Raw genomic sequence first — 21799 nt, forward strand, 5'->3', positions numbered from 1 at the left:
TGGAGAGGCTACTAATCCATAACTACGTGCTTGAATACAAGTCATTTTTGACTGTAAATGAAGGCTTACAGCCTAAATAACTTTGTAAATCGGCCCATGATGTTACAGATAACATTACAAATGACACTGGTATATCCCAGACGAAATAACATATTACATGGTTTAGTGACACATACATAGGAAAACCCCATTACTTACTTACTACTTCAATCCTCATTTGACAAATCTCCATAAAAGTTCCAAAAGAGGGGTTGGTCCGTTTTAGAATATTTTGTTATCAGTTTCGTGCAGATTTGTCAGGTGAGACATAAATTAGAATTGAGGTTTAAAAGGTTGCTTTCCGTTTTTTGCTGAAACGTACACGAATAACTACTGGAGGCAAGTATACAAAATTTATCACGGGGCAGGATTAGGCCCAATGTACGGTTCGTTTATGTTGGGTGTTGTATTGCTGTGTTGTACTTGAGCTCGACAGAATCCTCTTCGTGGGATAGCTGGTAGCAAAGCTGTGCATTAATAGATAGATATTTAAGGCAGGTCTGAATGTTAAGTTTGTTACAGTCAGGAGAACCGTGCGCTTCTTAAATAAACCAGTACACGTCGATTCATGTTTAATCCCGCTAACATCAAATATGCTGTTTATTCCAATAACTGGAACAGAACTCCTGTGACAACCCAGTTGTGAAAGAAATTGAAGTCTGTTCTGCTTTTTATTTGTGTGACCTGAATATCGGATCTGCAGGAACATGTCCGTTACAATAGGTTGAAAAAAAATATTTTCAAATTCTTATGTGGTTTTCCTAACGTTTTCATCACACAATCAATATATTACCGACTACTGCACTTTAACACTTGTGGATATTATTTGATCACTGCAGTACTGTAACGTCTGCCATGTTTACAGACGAGTGCAATGTATTGTGTTGTATGTATATAGCACACCCATTATGTTATTGTGCTTTGTAATTATGTAATTTTCTCAACTACTGCAGATCTGTATTATCAAATTTTAAGAAATATTCTTTAAAAGATCTTCCGGGTTTGCTTTTTTCTGAGATACGAAAGGCATTATTCAGGGATGCATGCTTGGAACAGAATTGAGCATTTTCTTTGCTTTTTAAATTTCAGTGGTACCAAATGAAGATTCTTTTCAGTGTGTAAATTTTTGGCTGCAAGTGATGCATAATCTCATGATAGGTATTCTAATAGTATTCGAAGAAAGAGATCAGTAAAATAGCACCACAAGTTATACAAATCTGTTTGATTTGTCACGAAAAAAACTTTGAACAAGGAGTCGTACAACTTTTATGTTAAGAGTCAATTGAAAATTTGTTTTAGGTGTGCTACTATCATAGTCTTTAATAAAGTTTGTGTGGCTTTCTCTTTACTAGGTTCATGCTAATATTGAAAATTCCTGGAATGAAGAGGAAGTATGGAGAATTGAAATGTACATCTCCTTTGGAATCATGAGCCTTGGGTTGCTTTCTCTGCTAGCAATAACCTCCATCCCTTCAGTGAGCAGTGCCTTAAACTGGAGGGAATTCAGCTTTATTCAGGTATGCTTGAAACAAATAATACTCTTTTTGTGTTTGTTGTAATATGGTTGTGTGCATGCTTGTTAGAAATGGGGTTTCTAGCTGGCTAGGGAATGCACCTAAGCCAGGCAAAACCCACTACTCTAGTCAGCGCAAGTAAGTTACACACCAAGATAACTTGTGCTCACCCTCTGGCAGTTTGGCACAGAGCAGACAGGCTTATTATCAAAGGCAATGTGTAAAGTGTTTGCACAACACACTTACACCAGTAACACACCACAAAAGAGACTCCACACAGAATTATATAAAAATATGCTTATATATATATATATATATATATATATATATATATATATATATATATATATATATATATATAATATCAAAACGACATGAATCATAAATGCTGTGCATACTATGCCACTACTGAATAGTACTCGTTATCCTGACAGTGCAGGATCAAAACAATATGCATTATAATATCAGGGCATGAAATGCAGCAGTAAAACACATGAATAATCATGTCACAATAAATACATGGATCACAAAATGTCCCCACCAGAACATAGGGTACAGCACCCCTGTACTCATATTAAGTGTTATACGGTAATCAAGGATCCCATGTAGGGCACAGGAGCATGTTTGCGCCCAATAGTTGCATTATGGTACTTGAGTCCTCGAGTGGTTCTATTTCCAAATACGGCTAGTGCCGTTCTCAAAGTCCTCTTCCAGGGGCATCACTTCAGATTCCCAGAAAAGGACAATGCCCAAGGTTTCCACCCAAAAAGAACCCAAGCCGCTTGTGTAACTCTGCAAAGCAGCGGCACCATTCCTTTAGGCTGAATACTGCAGGGGTGCTTCCTTTAGGGAGTATATGGTAAAACTTCTTGCCAGCATGCGGGCGAGTTGGCTTGAGTCTGTGAACTCCGGCATGGTCGTATGCTGCCCATGAAGGACAATTGACAGCGGGGGCCCCATCAGACTTGGCAGGGTCCAACACAGCACTTCTCTGTTGGAGCGGTGGTCGTCGGCCCAAGGCAGCCTGTCTTTGCTTGTGGTTGGACTGTGGCCACCTCGCCTCAGCAGTGTTCCTGTTGTTAGGGCACCAGACGGGGCCGCGCTGACAGAGCCTCCTTCATGCCAAGTCCTTGGTCCAGGTAGCAGCGCCGGCTTTTTGGCAGTCCCAAGAACACACTGGAACAAAGGTTGTCTGATTGACGCGATCGGCCCAGTCTGTCCTTGTCATTTTGCTGAACAGAGTCCCCGTGGCAAGTTTAGGTTGCCAAACGAAGTTTCTTATAAGGTCCCATGGATTCCTCAAAAACAAGGGTGGGGGGTGGGCAAGCCAACCAGCCCTTGGAGAGCACTGGTGGGGGTACAAAAGGAGCAGCAGGCAGACCAGCACAGCAGGGTCCTTTTAGCAGAGTGGCAGTTCTTCTCGCAGCCCAGCAGGTCAGCACAACAAAGCAAGTAGTGCCAATGGCGATATCCTCACAGCAGTCCTCTTGCAATTTACAATACGTAGAGCTAGCAGCATGGGTCTGCTGTAGAGCTAGCAGACCCATGCAGTGTCTTAAATCATACAGAGCCCCTGTAATTGTACTCAAAATGTCTTTAATATATGGGTGACTTCAGAAGAACCTTTAGAAGTGCACAACAATCCCTTTTAACCCAGCCCGGCTCCAGACGCCAGTAGAGGTAAATCAGCCCTTTGTGTGGGAGCAGGACGCAAGCTATATAAATTTAGAGTGTGAACGACCACTCTGTCTCCCAGCCCATGAAGATTATCAGTATGTAGATGAATGCAGATGTATCCCCTGTCACAGCCAGCCCTTCCTGTGTTGTGGCTGTCTGAAAAGTATGCACCAAGTGTAGCTGTCACCCAGCCCTACACATGCATTGGAGTCAGACTGCAAAGCACAAAGAGTTGTAAGTACAGAGAAATGCCCACTGTCTAAAAGTGGCATTTCTAAAATATTACTGTAAAATCCCCAACGCTAACCTGTGAGAGGAGTAGACCTCACCGTAGTGAAAAACAAAATAGGGTGTTTGTCACCACTAGTACATGCAAAACATAATGGTACATGTCCTACTTTTTACTTACACAGCACCCTATACATAATAAAATAGGAGCTTAGAAGTTTAGCAAGTAGTTTCAAATGCTAAGTCAATGTGGCTGTTAACTACACACGCAAGCCCTGCAATGGCAGCCCTAAGACAGGTTTGAAAGGCAACTTCTGTGGGTGGCACAATCAGTGCTGCAGGCCCACTAGAAGCATTTAATTTACAGGCCCTGGGTATATGGTATACCACTTTACAAGGGACTTATTCCAAACAGATGTAAACCAATCACACTGTGTTTTTTCAGGGGAGAGAGCACATGCACTTAAGTTGTGGTTAGCAGTAGTAAAGTGCCTAGAGTCCTAAAGCCAACAAAATAGGTCAGAGAAAAAGGAGGAATACAACATATTTGGTGATAACCCTGCAGAAAGGGCCATTTCCAACCATATTGCACTGTGTACATGCTTTTAAAGGTTATGTGGCCTCATTACATAGAGGGCTTTAAAACAGACTGCAGCAGTGGTGCTGGAAGAGAGTGAAAGCAGTGTCTACTCGTAATTCTTCCCAGTAGTGGGACAGGTACACACACAATTACTTCCAGGCATCCACTTACAAACACAACAGATGTATTCACACCAATCCACCTACAAGCACACTTGCACCTATCAATTTACAAGTGTGCGTACTCTGTTCCACCATTCCCAAGCACACACTTGCACGCACCCATCCACACGTGCTGCAGTACATGTACATGCATACATAAATGGGCCAAAGCATTTTTTTTTTTTGTTTTAAGTATTTACAAGGCGGCTGTAGTGATGGCAAGACCAGCTGGTCGCTTGCTGGGGTCAGAAAGAGAGGTGTGGAAAGCACTGGCAGGAGCTGGACCCTTTGGAAGGGGGAAAGGAAAACTAGAAATTCTCCCCCACCCATACTCCCCCCGCCCCCCCCCCCCCTGCCGCTCCCCAGCCGCTCCCCAGCCATTTGGCTAGCCTTTTTGTGTTAGCCAAAGAGAGAAGGACCTCCCCTAACTCCTCAAAGAGTGAGATGGGGTCAAGGAAGCTTGCTGACACCACCGTATTGTGACGAGGCAGCATTGATACAGTCAGCTCTGGGCACTTTGGGAATTAAACCTGATTATCCCAGGGCCGACTGCATTGATGACGCTCCCTCTCATCTATGAGTGGGAGGACCTCACACGGTTTTGCTGGACTGATTAGGTCACTGCTCTCAATGCTGTGAAATCCTCTGCCTGGCAAAGCTTGGCGCAGATTGCCAGGTGCCTGCACAAGTAAGCATTTGCCTGTCTTTGCTGTGCCTGACATATACTGATCATGCTTTGGAAAATGGAGAGGGCATATCCACATTGCGTATAATGACATGCCACCCCTGAGTAGAGTGCTGGATACTGACGTTGACATTCCAAAGTCATTCGGTTGTTCAAATTCCTTGTGCTACTGTGTTTTTGTTGTTGTAAAAAGGTGCTGTCATGGGTCTGATGAGTGCACAGTTTCCTAAATGTAATGGTAAGATCTGTTACGAATGCCTTGTAATTTATAGCAGGCACATTCTCGTCCAAATGTAGTTTGGATACTAATGGATCAGAAAACAACTATTGCAGGACCACTCCAGAATCTTACATCAGAGGTGGGTCTTGATTTTTCTTCTCAGCTCATGATGTCCCTGTTGGGACCTGGTGAATAGATGAAATGCTTCATAATTATCAACAGTAAACACACCCAGATAAGGTAGAACTGTGGAGCTCAAAGGAGCATTTACTTGTCCATTACCTACATGTTGTGACATGTTAGAGTTATGTTGGAAATACATTAGTATGTTTTTGAAGCAGCCTAACTGTGCCAGTTTGAAACATAAAGCCACAGCTGAAGTAGTGTTGATCACAAATGCAATAGCAGAGAAATCTATCCCAACTAAGCTGAGGTTTTTGGCTCTATCCTATAACACAAGACAGCAGCATACAGACAAAGCGTTCGGCAATCAGAGCCTGAGTAGTTTTCACTAATCAAAGGCGTCATCAAGCTTCCTCGTACCCTGGGTTGATACTGTGAATTCAGAAGTCTGCCTGTAGGCAAGTTGCAAGACATGTTCCCTGAGAAGAAATATTTTCTTTTATTATTTCTTTCCCTCCCTTTTCTGTCTTTCTTCTTTCTCCATTTATTTTCCCTTGCTCCCTTCTTTGATTTATCTCCTTCTCTACTTCCGTTCCTAACAGTCTTTCTTTCTCTGCTTCTTTCTAACCATGCTTTTTCTCTTTTTTCTTTCCTTGTTTTCTTTGTCTTCATCTTTCCTTCTGTCTTATTCTTTGTCTTTTTTGTTGTATTGATTAATTGTTCTTGTTCCTTCCTTTTTCTCCTTTCGTACTCCATTTTTTTCTCTTTGTATCCATATCCTTCATCTTGATTTCTTTCTTATTTTTTTTCTACTTTTTCATTCTCTTTTTCTGATTTCCTTTCCAACCTTTTCTTGCTATTTTTCTTTCCTTTGCTTTTTCTCTTTCTCTGTCATGGTATTCCTTCTTTATTTTTCTATTTCCTTTTTTGTTCTTTCTCTTTTCTCCTTTCATTTATTCCTTTTACTTTTTTCTTCCTTTTTCATTTTCTTGTAAAAAAAATTTCTTCCGTTGTTTCCATTCTATTTTTTCTCATTTCCTTTTATGTTTATTATTTGCTCATTATTTCTCTCCTTTATTTTATTCTTTTTCTTCTCTCTTCCTCATCGTTTTTCTCTCGCTTTCTGTTTCTCCTGTTAACTATCTCAAGAGCAAAGGGATCAAACTGATTCTTAAGGACCTAAATGTAAACCTTTTGCGATAAAACTCCTCCTCCATTAATTCTTTATGCTCTTTCTGTTTAGGTTATTTGTCCTCTGTGTATATGTATCTTGTCCCTACATTAGACAGTATCTCACAACAGTTGTCAATGATCAGAGGTAGCTCTTGCTATTAGAAAGGTGGGAGACCCCGCTGGTCTACAGGAACTAGGTCTTTGGCTTCATTCTTCTACATGGCCACAGAACTTCTCTGTGACTTGAATAATCCTTCTTATCGGGTACTTTATACAACTCCTTAAGCGTGTTGAGTTTAAACATATTTCTGACATGCTTCAGTACCAATACAGACCTTCTAAACAATATTAATAGACCTTTTGATGCTATATAAATGTTGCCAACCAGGAAAGATGAGTGGGTCAGGAGCGGACTCTTAACTAGCAGCTGAATGTCACACTTTATTAAGCACGAATGGCCTAAGTGACTGAGTTATACATCGCCAACATGGGAACCTTTGAGTCGCCAACATGATTCTCAAAACCCCGATGTTCACTTTATTCACAGTTTATTTTTTGCAAACTGTATTAGTTGTTCCTTTGTTGCCTAAACCTACACCTACTGATCCTCCTCATTGTGGACAATTTGCATTTAAAGAGATTGTGTATTTATGACATGCACAAATCTTTTTTTTTTTTCACATCTAACCATATGAAGATTTCTCTTCTCTAGCACTTTTATGAAATATGCATGTGTTTTATGCAATTTCTCCCACTTCCGTGAACTGTTGAACTTAGTCTAAAGGAACAGGCGTGGATGATGTAGCAAATGAGAGAAAGTGCAACAAAACGCCCATATTTTAAATGGGCATTTAAGAAGAGAAGACTGTCTATAAGAAGGTAGAGGGATATGATTTTCATTAACTATGTAACAGCTTGCCAAACCTAAAATCTAAATGGCCTGTTATAGAGTCAGGCAGAGCAGTATGCTGAGTATGGTATAGCTCCATCTGATCACGAATGGTCCACTGTGCCCACACACAATTATTCCAGGTGTGGGAACACGGGGCAGTCGTTTACTAGCTGGAACTTCCTGCTGGTAAAATCTCATGAGGGTTGGCTACTATAGCAACTTTTAAAGTAGGTGGCCAATATGTGTTACATCACTCATAAAAGGAAGTACCATGCAGAATTAAGCATGATAATTCCATGTCCGTACAGTTATTGCTCATTGTAAGTGGTTTAACTCGTAATGGTTTACACGTGTGCATATACTATTTAGAGATGGTAATTCCAGTCTCCTGCAGTTTCTGCACATTTTATTCTGTCATGCTTTTCCTAATTTCTGCTTTTGAGCCCCCGCATAGCCTACATTTATTCATGTGTTATCATTTAGATGTCTTTTGCAGAGCATAATGTGGTTTGCATTTTCGTTTGTGCATGCAATGTATAGAAATGTTTTTATTGTAGGTGCTTCCGTAGTTCATATGCTATATATTCATGCAATGTGATTTGTAGAGGCGAATACGCCAGACTTAGACAGATGTGCAAGGGAATTTACTTGTATTTATCATATCTTACATCACAGATCACACGTTTTGTTTTCTCATATTATGGCTGAAAAATATTAATATAAAGCCGTGCTCGAGTCTCTTAGAGAGAGACTAGCTTGAGACATTCCAGAAGAACCTTCTGCGTGACAAATGCTCTGTATCAGTCGCACAAGCGATGTGCTTGCAGACTCTTCAGAACAATGACAAAACCGAGATGAAGAGCACCTTTGCCTACGAGCAAGCGACAAAGTGGAAAAATACCAACATAATGTGCAGGTATGGTTGTGCACCATTTAGGAAACTCCCGATATTGACAAGATTTTGGTTCTAACCGAGTCGAAAGTTAGAAATGAGGAGGAAGGGAGCTGAGTGGACTTATTCCGTCTCAGATTGCATCAAAGGAGATTGTCATTAATCGCGATGCCAGTTTTTCATATTCTTTACATCCTTCGTTTTCCTCACCATAACATAACTGCATTTAAGCTTTTTCACTAAACGTGGCATTAATATATAAAGCCTTTTAAAATCATAGTGTGGATTTTTTTGTGTGTGCATCTTCGGGAAAGGCATTTAGTGTCCCACACCAAATAAAATGCATTGCTGACTGTCTCTGGCAGGATCTCACCATTACCCCTTACACGTTATCAACACGTATAGGAGCTACGCGGGCCACAGTCCTGTCTGTTTCTCCCACCCAGGCTGGTAAGTTGGTTTACACCTATGCTTACCTGAGAGCCGAGGAGAACATATGAGGCCGTATTTAGAGGAGGATTTATAAAATAGTACCCTAGCACCCTGGGTAGGGCTGGATACTGGAGTACCTTCAGGGGACACACTCAAGTACTTAACAATTATCATTACTGCAGAGGCATCTGTTGTGATATTGGTTTCTTCCCTCAGTCTTGATTGCTGTGTTCTGTACTGCTGTAGAGGTTCTTGCACTACACTATTAGAAGTTGTTTTCCGTCCATTGGCGTCTGAATGTGTGTTAAAATGGTGGATGGAACAATAAGGACAAATGTTAGAAGCCGTTGACACAACTTGTAGCTGTGAGGGGGTTCCTGCTATGGGTAGTGGTGAAGGGCGGTGGGTTGGGGCTAAATAATTGTGCTTACAGTAGGTCCAACTTATCCTTTTTTAAATATTTTAGTCATTGGTAGATTTCGATCAGTTGAGGTTGCCATTGAACGTTTTACTGCATCCAGGCTGCACGAACTCTTGCAACATTAGAGCCTACAATTATCGGGCAATCACCATGAAATATATTGAATTTGTATTGTAGTTTAATGAGGCAGTACCACACACAGCGATGCCCATTAGAAAGGGCTTCTTGAGCCACCCCGGACCTACCTGGCCTGTGTTAGTGGGACATATGCCACCCATAGGTACAGAAATTGACTATATTTCAGGTACTCCAGGTTTTGGACAGAATTAGTAACTGCGTATAGGCGACTTAAGTGGTATTTATTACAGATATTAGAGACTATGTTGGTCGGACAATCAGTACAGCTATGGGCAAAATGCTCAATAAGTGAGATGGAACTCCATTTTGCACTCCAAACAGAACTAATCAGTTGGAAATGGTCTGTCCAAGGACAGCACCTCAAGACTAGCTTAGACTAATGACTATGTATCTTCCCTTGGGAATGGTACATCCTGTACAGGATTTACCCATGGAGAAGTATGTTTGCTAGTGTATATACCACTACTCGTGGTACCTGGATTTTCTGAAACAAAGACAAAATGGACATGGAGCCAACCCAACAGTTTAATTTGGGTATTAACTTAATATAATTTTAATTCTCTTTCTTCAACAGTTCCTAGTAATGACCAGAGAGAAGCAACATGGTTGGCCGTACACCAGCGTCTGGCAGTGACTTCTTTAAAAGAACAAGAACTACCCCAGTTTTTGGGAACCATACACAGCCATAGGTCGCAAAACCTTGGGTACTCATCCTGTAAAACAGCAACTCTATTCCTTAGCAGTAGGTATGGTAAAGAAGAAGGCTCCTGAAAGATGAAAAGAATACACAGACTGGTTCTCCCTCACAGTTAGAGCCCAGAAGGAGAATGGGTATAACTTGAAAAAAATAGAAGGCTGGATCAGTATCAGTATACTGACAGCTATTCTTCCAAATATTCTCAGGACTCTGAGGAGAGTAGATGCACATGCAAAGATTTTAGGAGTGGATGAATTGAATATTATGGTAAAGATGAGTATACAACACAGAAGCCAGAGAAAGGTCAACCAGTCAACATGGAGTCTAGGCTATAAAAGGACAGTTCGGATTCAAAAGAACATTATAAGATGAAAGTGGATAGCTCAACAAAAAAAGAAGCATGCCTCAGAAGATTTCAGTTTTTCTGCAGATCGTAACATGGGCAGTAGTGCCTCTGGACAATAAAGCAGAAGAAGCAATAGCTCTTCCGCCATTTTGAAAGAGCATACCCATGTGTAGGGAAATCAAATTATTATAGTTTCCCTATACCTACCGTAGAGGCTGGTACTAAAGCAAGCATGTCTAATGTGAGTAAATTACACTTGCTGGCTGGAGTGGGCCCTGATGCAAAGTTCTAGAGCTATAAAGCTTGAGTATTATACCACACTCAGAACACATTAATTTTTACACCAACCAACATTTCCAGAGGGTCTTCATATACTATTCATATGAGTGCTCTACACAGCTAGCAGTAAACAAAACTATTCTGTGTCTTGTGCTGCAGTGCAAGATGCTTTACACGATAGTGACATCTTGGCGCTGTAAACTCACTTGAAAACATTAGGTGATTAAACTGCACAAGTTGCTGACATTCCTGCCTTTCTCCTTCACCTTCATGCTGCTTATTCATAGTGTTAGATTGAGCTTTCTGTGTAAAAGGTTACAATATAGCCCTACCCTATTGTGCTTAAACTGATCAAGGGCTTCAAAATGAAAACCGTAAAAAACTAAACGGCGCTCGGAAATGCTAGTTTTCCTACATGATAAGTTGCCTTGATCTAAGTACAACAGAAGTGGCCCACAGGAGTGAAGAAATTCCCAGATAAGAGAACCACGTGGATAGAGTAGCTGAAGGATAGTAGTGCAAACCTGCAAGATAGCTGCTGTGAGACTTTCAACTCAAGATCAGTGCATATATTATGGTAGTGAAACAGGCAATTATTAAAGGGAAAAGGCTTTTCATTGGTTTCTCTGATAAAAATTGTTTATTAGTTTGAGGTGGATTGGTGTCCCCCACAAATAATAAAGTCACTATTTTGTAAGATCCAGCCTAAGATTTCAGTAATGTAAGCCTGAATGCAACCCATGGAAGCTTTGACACAGACCAGATATGCTTATCTCAGAGAAATGTATAAAGTTGTTAAAAGCAGAAAAACAGTTAAAAGGTCGAGAACCCAACCCAATAAAAATACCACTCCAGTCCTAAACGATTTAGCATATAGAAAAATATAATCAGTAGGACACCACAGTGACCAAAATGGAATTAGTGGAACCAGCAATAAGAGTTTTTAAGGATTTAGGTGAAAATAGCACCATAAAATCAAAGCACCGATAGTGGTCAATGATTGTGGAAGCCTGGGACCCAGAAGCAATTTAATGATTACTTTTAACACTAACATCAAATTTGAAGGAGGCTCCTTGCCCAGATCAAACACAGAGATAGAAGCCTGGTAGGCCTATAGCAGGTTCTTTTAGCACCCTGACAGGAGAAACACAAGGATTGTCTTGCCATCCTGTTCTACCCCTGTCAAACGCACCCCAAGTGCTCAATGTGGCTGAACAGAGCTGTCAAGCTGGAGTAAATGGGGTGTTGTCAACGGGATACTCACATTCCTCATTCTGAATTTCCTGGAGAGCTCAGAGGATTTGCCTCTGGCCATTCTGGCCAGCCTATTGTTTGCTTCTGAAAAGCATTTTACACCTCTTTCACACCGATTCCTGGACCTGAGCCCTGACTGGAAGTTGGCAGAGGCTTTTGCTAATTAGCCTTTTGAGAGTTCAGGCAGGTAAAGGGTAATATTCTAAAAGTTATTTTTTCCTAATTCTTATTTAAAAAAATCCAACTTGATCATTGAATTGTGTTTTAAGAAATACTAAAAATAGTATTTTAATTATTTTTCTAGCTGGTCCAATGGCCAAGACAGCTTTGTTAGTATTTTAATCTGTTCTCTGCATAGGGCAGCTAGGGCTGCCACAGTGAAAATAACCTTTAGGGCCTTGTCACTACAGAGGCATGGTAAAATTAATTTTCTACATGCCCCACTTTTAAATAATATGCACAGTACCTTCTGGACTAGAAGGCTGGCAGAGGACTGACCTACTAATATTTAAAAGCTAGGTTTTTACTTGGTAAAAGGAGTTGATTTAACAGGTTACGCTGTATGCTTTACACTGGAATAGTTGGGCTACAATGGTAGGCCTGAAGCCATGTCTTCCTTTGCCACACTTGTGGCACAGGGCAACTACTGCACAAACAAACTTAAATCCAAGTAACAAAACTTTACAACTTTTACAACAAAATTATTTAATACAGTGAAAGCTAACACAGATTAGTAGTTTCTTTCAAAAGGTAATGTGTTTGTGATAGAGATGGATGGATATATTTATTTTCTTTCTCATTGTTGACCCACCTCTGTATTTAATTCTGCTTTAACTTTAGTTTATAAAACAAATGCAACCTACGAGTAACAACCCTGAGGTCTTCCTTGGTGTTGTGAAGATAACATCTACTTATATTAGTGAGAACAAAAAGGAGGTATTTTAAATGCATACGTTCGCATAAATACGCCATTCCTGTATTCGTTACATTATATACATTATCCCCAACAGCATTATTTCTCATCCAGTTTTAATAAAGTGGCAAAGCTGCCAGAACAATACAGGCGCCCAGAACAGAAGGCATGTGTTCAAATGTATATTTTACACACTGTTAGATGATTTTTCACCTAGAACATATTGAAGCATTCTATTTTTTTTCAGTTGTCCACTCGTTATATCTTGTCTATTGTGAAAATCTAGATGTCACTTTTGGACTTTTTGTCTAACCAATTACTTTGACTGCACCACTAAGCCCACAACTTTTTTTTTGTAAATTTTACAATTTACTTTTCTGCAGATAAAGGTTTGTCCTCATGTGACATCCTTCAGACTTTGCATAATTCGTGCTTACCTCCAGTGCCTTACATTGACAACAATGGGGTTCTTATGTTTACACACATTTCCCAATGATCGTTGAGCAATATATTTAGATTTGTCAGGTTCAGCTCCTTGCCCAACACTATGCTGCAAAGTTCAGTTTAACAATACATAAAAGGAAGATTATTATTCTATAAGCTTCCGCAGCGATTATGTTTGCCATGACGCAAGCAACACGAGAACAAGACATCTATTGAAAATCAATGCAATGGGAAAAAAAGGTAAATTTAGTTTAACTATGACATGGTGCTAGCGTTGTGCCAAAAGAGAATGAAGAGGGAATACCAGTACACAGAAATGTCCTATTGAAACTGGAAAACCTTAGAAACATGTTAGGTATTGGCTGCTATGTCAAAAAGTGGGCTTGCTCCAATAGTGAGCAATGGTTACATTTTCTGGGAATTAGTAAAGGAAACGCCACACTGTTCTGAAAGTTTCGGGTATCATAATTGTTACTCATCTGTAATCCTTTGTTACAATTGGTTAGTGATCTGACATTGCATCCCTGTAAATCTGCTTCCATTGCTGGATCGGTACTTACATGACGGCAACACTTACTTCTGTGTTCCTGCATGCTGGGAATTCAGAAGCTGGGATGGGGCTGCAAAGAAAGCTGAGCAGTACCTGCATGCATCTGAAACATTGTGCAACATGCCACTTGCCTCCTCCTAATCAACTGTCGGCCTCTCGTAGAGGGTCAAGCATGAAGGGAGCAATGCTGTGGTGATCTGCGTGGAGCAAGACTGAGAGAGGAATATTTTCTTGACCTTCCTCTCCCAGTCTGCCAGTCTTTGAGAGCGCTGCAGGAGGGCCGTTGTCACGAGCTGGTTGGCTGCTATATACAGCGGGAAAAAGCCCTTGTAGCTTTACTCTCCCCCTTTTAAAGGCTTCTACATGGACCGTCTCTCAACAAAGGGATTTAGCGCTTTTTTCTTTAACAAGGTAGCTGCCGAATGCCCATGCAGAGGGAAATCAACGCACAACATTAATTAGTACCTTCATGTTCATAACGTGTCAGCTTTACCCCGACCTCTGGCGTTTAATCCAGCACCCCCTTTGCCTTTGGGTCTTGCGTTGTTTGTTTAAACTATGTAGTTAGGGACCTACTCGGTCTAGAACAGTGGTTCCCAACCCTTTGACTTCTGTGGACCCCCACTTTATCGTGGCTGGAGCCCGGGGACCCGCACTGAATCATTATTGGAATCTTGTGACATCCCCCCCTTCTCCCCCACTGAGTCATTACTGGAAGTCCGCGACCCCGGATTAAACATTGTTGATGATTTGAAACGCAAAGCAATATACATAAAAATACAGAAATAATCATTCATCAAACACGTGCCCAAATGTTAACACATTTTATTTAATTTAGAAACAAAAGTAAAAAATTAAATAAAAAATTATTTTAATAGGAAGGTTGCATTTTACAACCATCCATATACACACTGTCCTTGGATGGTACTGAAATATTTACTAAAACCTACAGTTGCATAGGTGCCAGTCATTTAACTGACTCGTGGACTGGAACATTCACATACACTCCACACCTACCAAGGTAAAGCAAAACCTCAATGCTTAAGCATGCCAAATTAGGTTAATCGGAAGGACATGTCAAACTTCCAGGGAAAAAATATGCATCCGTTATACATCTATCCCATGACAAGTTTCGTTTATTGACGTGATCGCATAGTTACTTAAAACCGTTGCAATGCATCATAAAACCAATCATTTAACTATGACACAATATTAAATAATAGTGTCAGCTGCTGGTAATGTGCTAAAATGAAAACTTCTTTTCAGCAAAGCCGCCAAACAATAAAACGGACAGTATGCATCAAGTTAAAATAACAAGTTTAACAGATAGTATGCTGTGTCCAGTGAAATGCAAATTGAATTGGACTGTGGCAAGTACAGTTTCAGCTGTAACTTAGGTTGTTCATAGACGTGGGATGGACTTGCTCTACGTGTTCAAGAGGTAGAACATTAAAAAGTGAGACAACCACTCAAAGTGTAACTCCTTTTAAGGTGCGAAACAAATTGGTACACGGGGGCCACAAGAGGTGCAGCCAAAATGTCGAGCAGAGCTGTTTAAAAAATAAAAAAAAATAAAGAAAAAGTAATAAATGATCGAGAGACAGGACAACCTGACGGAGTATGTCCATGCAATAAAGTACAAGGCCGGTTAGTAAGAAGGTGACAAAAAAAAAAAAATTGCAACCAAAATGCAGCCAGGTCAATCGGGTGCAAACTAGCAAAATGTAAGTTAGTCAGACCTTGTCCCCATGTTCACTGTGAACCCAATTTAACTAAATAGAGGAGTAATACGCAAAGGTGCCTAAAAAATGCAAGCAGACAGTTTGCAGGTAGAGACGGACCAGTTCAGGGTGCCAAATGCTCCCGCCACATTTCCAGTAAAGAGGCAGTTTCACTGTTAGTCTTGTTAGAAGTGTGCACCCTGGGAGCCAATGGCTGAGGCCGTTACTGGCACCCGTGGGGAGAGGTAGAAGACCATGCTTATTGGGCATCTTCTTTTCCACCTTTGACAGTAATTTTACCAGTCGGCAGTTCAGCGGGTCCCCTGGTTCGAAGCAGGTCAGCACAGGCCGCCGCTATGTACATTTGCCTATTTGGTTGAGGGGGGCTCTTAACAACTGACTTCTTTCCCCTAGCAGCACCTCACAAGAGCATAATAGTTGTGCCAGGTCTTCCTTTTCGGAGCTAAATAGGCAGCAAATTTTCTGTGGGCCCTCCTGCTGGCAGAGGGTGCAATTGGGATTAACGAGGGCTTCAGCCCTAGACAGTACCTCAAGAACTTCTCCTTCATGTTAATGGTGTACCCAGTATCCAAATACTTTTGCGGTGCGAGGATCTTGTAATTATTTTGTGTTGTGAGCTCTGTGTGCCAGTGCAGCCTTGTCTTCAACAAGTGAGCAAGTTTTTATCGTTTTCCAGACTATTTTTTTTTTTTTTTTTTGAAGGCCAGATGGCTGACTGGAATGTTCCAAAGCTGGTTGAGCCCAGTAACTGTCAGTGGTTCCTGGAGGTCTTTGCCGGTGAGAAATCTGTTCTGCAACTCCAGCTGTAGTAGATGGGTTAGTGTATTGGATTCTCCCTTCCTGATTTTACTCCAGCTGTGTGCCCCCCACCCCCGCCCCTGGGGAGCAGAACAGGTAACCGGATTGGAGAGGAAATGATAGTAGTGGTTTCATTTATACCATCTGCCTGGTACAGAGAGCTCCCTTGACCAAAGTCAGTTACTCACTTTTAGAGAAATATTGTAAAAGAGAGAACTCCATGGCCTGACCATGGAAAGTATTGTTGTTTGATGCTACACGGTCCTTCCCTATGACATTTGTGGCAGATACGACTGCCCAAGTATTTAAATATACATCGTTATGCAAGGAGAGTATAAGTGTGCATGCAGTATGTATGTGTGCCTGTATCCTCCAGTAAAATGGACAACTGATTGGTGCTTTCTACAAGACAACACAATTTAGCTGCAAGAGACCATGGTATGGGCAAATTAGCCCTGTTTTACCACCCTCAAATGGCTGTGGTGCAAAGTATAGTTACCTTAGGGCACCTGTTATAATTACTTGAAATAACTCTTAACAGCTGAGTTTCTGTGGTTTTGTATGTTTAAAATGTGAGCCTAACTAAAACGCCCCTGTAACCATTGTTTTTCCAAGCCAGACTTTAGGGGTTGACACAACTATGGTCGTTTGCAGACCAATTGGAATACTTTCTATTCTTTGACTTGTACATGTTTCTGTAACTTTCAAAGCAACATTGAAATGGTAGGTTGGGTTTTAATAAAGGTCCATTTGCTGGGACCGTAAATTCCCTCACATGGTGAGGGACGTGCACCCTTGAACTTAGTGCCCCACCTATTATGATGTCTTTATCCTTAATATTGGCTTTTGTGTTCATGGGTGACCATGGATCATGCACAAACACAATGACATACTCCTCTCTAATGGATTGTGGTGGTTTTGGTCCAGAGGGATGCCCAAAATGCTACCCTCATAATGGTGAAAGGCTACTGCCTTTGCCAGGAGTTAAGCAGCACTAGCGTGGTGGTGACTGCATACTGAGTGGTGATCAGTAGGAGTGCATAGGGCAACCTGTGTCACTGGAATGAGGCTAAAGCCTCACTCATTTAAAGTTCTGCTGCTATATGCTTAACTCGCCCTTGGTACTGAACAGTATGTGTGTCATGTTCATGGGCTTGGGTGTGTGTGCCTGTGACTGATCCAATACATGATCGATGTAGTGCTGTGGAGTGAGTGAATGCTATATTCATGTACTGGGTGTATGTGTGCCTGTGAGTGGTACAATACATGGAAGTCTCTGGGTTCCATTTTGGGGGACCCGGGGCTGAACGGAGAGAGGAGATAGCTAAATCTCCCACCTGACAGATTTATGTATGTATCCCTGTAAGCTGGGTGGGACACACTGGAGGAAGGGAGAGCAAGGCTCTCCAGTAAACTTCATGGGGTACATTTCAAGAAAAAGATGGGACTAGTAAGAGAATCTTTTGATACATCTATCACTGTGGCTGACACTCGGGTATGAACCTCTTACCAATCTCATAGCCTGTGTTGGGGTGACTATCAGATTTGGAGTCCCTCCTGCTGTGACACACTATTTTGTGGTGGAAGAGAGAACAGAGGAGAGGGCACTTCAAAAGGAAGAAGACATAAACTTCAAAGACTCAGACAAAATCACATTTGGTGTCTGGAAATGGATTATAAAAAGGGGTGCTTAAGACCTCTAAAACTATGCAGTGTCAAGCAGCCAGTCGGGCTGTTCAAGGAGAAGCTCTGCAAGACTTCTGCCTGTGCCAAGGCCTGCTAGTCTCCTAGTTTAGTAAGGTGACATCATCAAAAGAATCCAAGACCCCCTACCCTGGAGTCTGGAGCAGCAGCTCCTGCCTGCTTGCCAAGACCAGCGTGCCATGTGAGGAAGAGGAGAACATTGGAGGGAACAAGATCCAGTGGGGGAATCTTGGCAAGTGGATTCCCATAGCAAGGTTTGAGGAGGTTGCTACTGGATAACTCAGGCTGTCGCCTATGTGCAGGGAAAAGTTGGCGAACCACAAATGCCAAAGAAAGGTGAGGTGATTTATAACCATTGCTGCACCAAATGGGTCATCGCCCATGTACAGTGTTACGTCTGTGACCCCTTCTGCCTGATGGGGCTGTCATTAAGTTTGCTGCTGTGCCAATCAGACCATAACCTGTGCATGATATGAGGTTGGCAACCCCGTATGTCAAATGGGGCTACCATAAAGACTGCTGCTATGCTGATCTGGCCAGGGCCTGTGCGCAGAGGAGCAGCAGTGACCCCATCTGCCATAGAGGACCACCAGGACCAAGCAATAAGGGTTCTGTGCTCAAGACTGTTGCTGGAGTAACAACACCGCCCTGGTGACCCTAGCGGGCGTGAGCCATGACTGGGGTCCAGAATCATCACCGTCTACTCCTCAGTCCTCTCCTCCCCCACTGGGAGGAACCAAAGAACATAGCCAGGTAGTGGGACTCGAGACACCCCATGAAAAACAAGAGCAATGACCTCAACGGACTGTGTGGATTGATAGTGAATCACATATTTTAAATTGTAGTCTTATATAAATACTCCTTTTTAAGCAGGTATTTGACTGTACAATCATTTATTGCGTCAAAAAAATAGAAGGGATGGGGAGGTATTATGGTCCAGTGTATATCCTCCCAAGGAATACATCAAAAACATATAATACACTGTTCCAAATAAGAGATAGGAGACTGAGGGCTACCGTAGAGGGGGTCCTAAATTTTAGGAGCAAGGCACCTCACACATCCCGAGGGATGTCATGCTTCATCATCGGAGCAGCTCCTGGTCAGACTGGCGCTGCAATGTCTGACGGGCTCCACCCCGTAAAGGGGGGGCTCTTTGCCGGAGATCTTTTATAGAGATGAAGCCGTAGCCCCAAATGTGGGAGAAAGTGAAGGAGGAGATCAAAAGATGTGGTTAAAATTGGCTCTCTGAATCAGCACCGGGTAACTTCTTTATTAACCCAAATGCAAAGAAAAAGGGGCCAAGGTTAAAAAAAAAAAAGGTCAAAAGAGTAGGACTGCAATAATGTTCAGTCACCCTGTATCAAAGTGGTCAAGGAAAGGGTGGAGAAACCATCCCTAACGTGGGTCAACATGTTTTGCATCCTGGTGGTCCATACGGATCCAGTGATGCTTCATCAGGACCAGTAAATACCTATAAGTGTCTCCTTAATATATAGAGAAAGAGATCTGGAAAAATAATTAGAAATTATCAAAAAGGTATCCAGTCACTTACATAAAAAAGAAAATTCTCTTTAGCCGTCGCCCAACCCAAATAGGGAAGTGCGCTTCATAGGGCCACACCGACCTTTGATCGAGCGCAAACAATTTGTTGATGCTGCCGTCAACGCCAGTAGACCTACCCGGGTCCGTGTTCCCTGGCTATATATATTAAGGAGACACTTATAGGTATTTACTGGTCCTGATGAAGCATCACTGGATCCGTATGGACCACCAGGATGCGAAACATGTTGACCCACGTTAGGGATGGTTTCTCCACCCTTTCCTTGACCACTTTGATACAGGGTGACTGAACATTATTGCAGTCCTACTCTTGTGACCTTTTTTTTTTTTTTTTTTTTTTTTAAACTTGGCCCCTTTTTCTTTGCATTTGGGTTAATAAAGAAGTTACCCGGTGCTGATTCAGAGAGCCAATTTTAACCACATCTTTTGATCTCCTCCTTCACTTTCTCCCACATTTGGGGCTACGGCTTCATCTCTATAAAAGATCTCTGGCAAAGAGCCCCTCCTTTACGGGGTGGAGCCGTCAGACATTGCAGCGCCAGTCTGACGAGGAGCTGCTCCGATGATGAAGCATGACATCCCTCGGGATGTGTGAGGTGCCTTGCTCCTAAAATTTAGGACCCCCTCTACGGTAGCCCTCAGTCTCCTATCTCTTATTTGGAACAGTGTATTATATGTTTTTGACGCAATCATTTATTGCTGCTGCATGTGTTTAGATTTGTGAGTTGTGTTCACCTCCTACTGCACTGAAGTAATGTGGTAAGTGGCTTCTATTAGCACTTTTATTCCAAATAACGTATTATTGGGCAGCGTTTACTTGTGCTGTTCCTAGCAGTCCAGTGCACTTCTGCTGCGATTCCCGCGTGATTTCCAATTCGGAATGTTAGTGTTCTATAAGAGTGTCATTAACAAAGCTTCCGTTGTCACTGTCTTACAGTTTGGCGAAGATTTGCCGAGCTGCTTAAACTTTTATCAAGCTGCACCCCTGTCCCTTTCTGTATTTCTGCAGTGTTTCTCTTCGATGGTTTTCTGCTATGTTAAAGAAGCTTCACAGCCGCCTGTAACCCACATGGGGTTATCTAGAGGATATTCTTTTAAGTTGTATTTCCCAGTCTGTTTCCTTATGACCACATGCGTATTTTCACTGTGGTCTATGGAGAGGTACCAAAGGCACGGTACAATGACTTCACAGTGTTGCATTTTCCCGATTACGTCCCCGTTCAGGTTACGGTGGCCACACGACTACACTTTCTTGTAATAACTTTCCATGAGAGGAAGGGAGCGGGAAAGGTGTTGCTGAAATTATTTATGGGTAAATTGTACAAAAAGATTAACCTGCTTCATGGTTGTGGTAACAACGCAGTGCTGCATAGGTTGGGGATCTGGACGAAGAATGATGCAATCCCATAGCTAGAGTCGTACATTAGTTGCAGATTAATTTTAACGTTGTGATACTCCCCGTTTTGTTAAATATATACATGTATAACTTTTCTAATCCGGTTTGTCAAATCAAGGGTTTAGTCTCCGAGGACCACATAAAAAGAGAACAGATTTCATAACACAACTATTTTCACCAGAAGTAAATTTTCACTTCTGACAACTTTTCCAAGATTTTTCAAATGATGGCTGTGTTCGTTCTATTGTTTTTCTAATGTTGATCAAATCAATTGAAAATCGAGGTAAGTTCAACTGCTTGGCTATTTTTATCTTAAAGTGAGATATTTTTGTTTGTTAGCCATCCGTTTTAAGCTAAAGTTTGAAATGTAAAGTTATATTGATTTAATTACTTCTGTGCCCTATTGATTTTGCAATGTTTTTATTAACTTCGCTTTAAATTTTCTTTCCTTGTTGATCAGCTAATGTTGTACTCTAGCTGTATATACTGTCCTGTACTTTATACCTGTGTGTGCGCGTACAACCTGTGTTTGTGTGCACATTACCACTACTCATGTTGAAGCACTTGGCTGTATCTGAGAACTTGGCACGGCTGGCCATGCTGTAGGTTGTATGTCATATTGATAACTAAACTATCACCTGACACAAACATTGTGGCCTAAGTATCATTTACAGAAATATGACTCCATGGGGTGTAGATTTTCTAGTATTAGCTCAACTGAGGTGATATGGAAGTAGTATTTTTATAAACGATATTTGGGACGCTACATTTTTGTCAGATGTGCTTAGGTCCACATTATTCTGGTAGTATCATACCAATATGGTACTTGTTCTTTGTTACTGAACCTTGCCAAAACATTTCCACTGCACAAAAGTCAAGCTTATTTTTCTCTGAAGCAGGAACAGGGCAGGTTATTACTTTGCCTGGAGTTCTTTGATTGC

General features: G+C 41.6%; 1 protein-coding gene across 3 annotated transcripts in view; it reads left to right on the forward strand.

Moving 5' to 3' along the window:
• Positions 1-21799, forward strand: part of STEAP2 (STEAP2 metalloreductase) — a 155683-nt gene that overhangs the window by 127458 nt on the left and 6426 nt on the right. For 2 of the 3 annotated variants that reach the window (XM_069211557.1, XM_069211559.1), the window contains exon 4: positions 1392-1556. In XM_069211557.1, the coding sequence (XP_069067658.1) occupies positions 1392-1556 (165 nt within the window). Of the gene's footprint in view, positions 1-1391; positions 1557-7967; positions 8209-21799 lie in introns of all 3 variants that reach the window. The other variant, XR_011199182.1, reaches the window with a different exon arrangement.

The sequence above is a fragment of the Pleurodeles waltl genome, chromosome 10, assembly GCF_031143425.1.
Source record: "Pleurodeles waltl isolate 20211129_DDA chromosome 10, aPleWal1.hap1.20221129, whole genome shotgun sequence".
Taxonomy (NCBI): Eukaryota; Metazoa; Chordata; class Amphibia; order Caudata; family Salamandridae; genus Pleurodeles; species Pleurodeles waltl.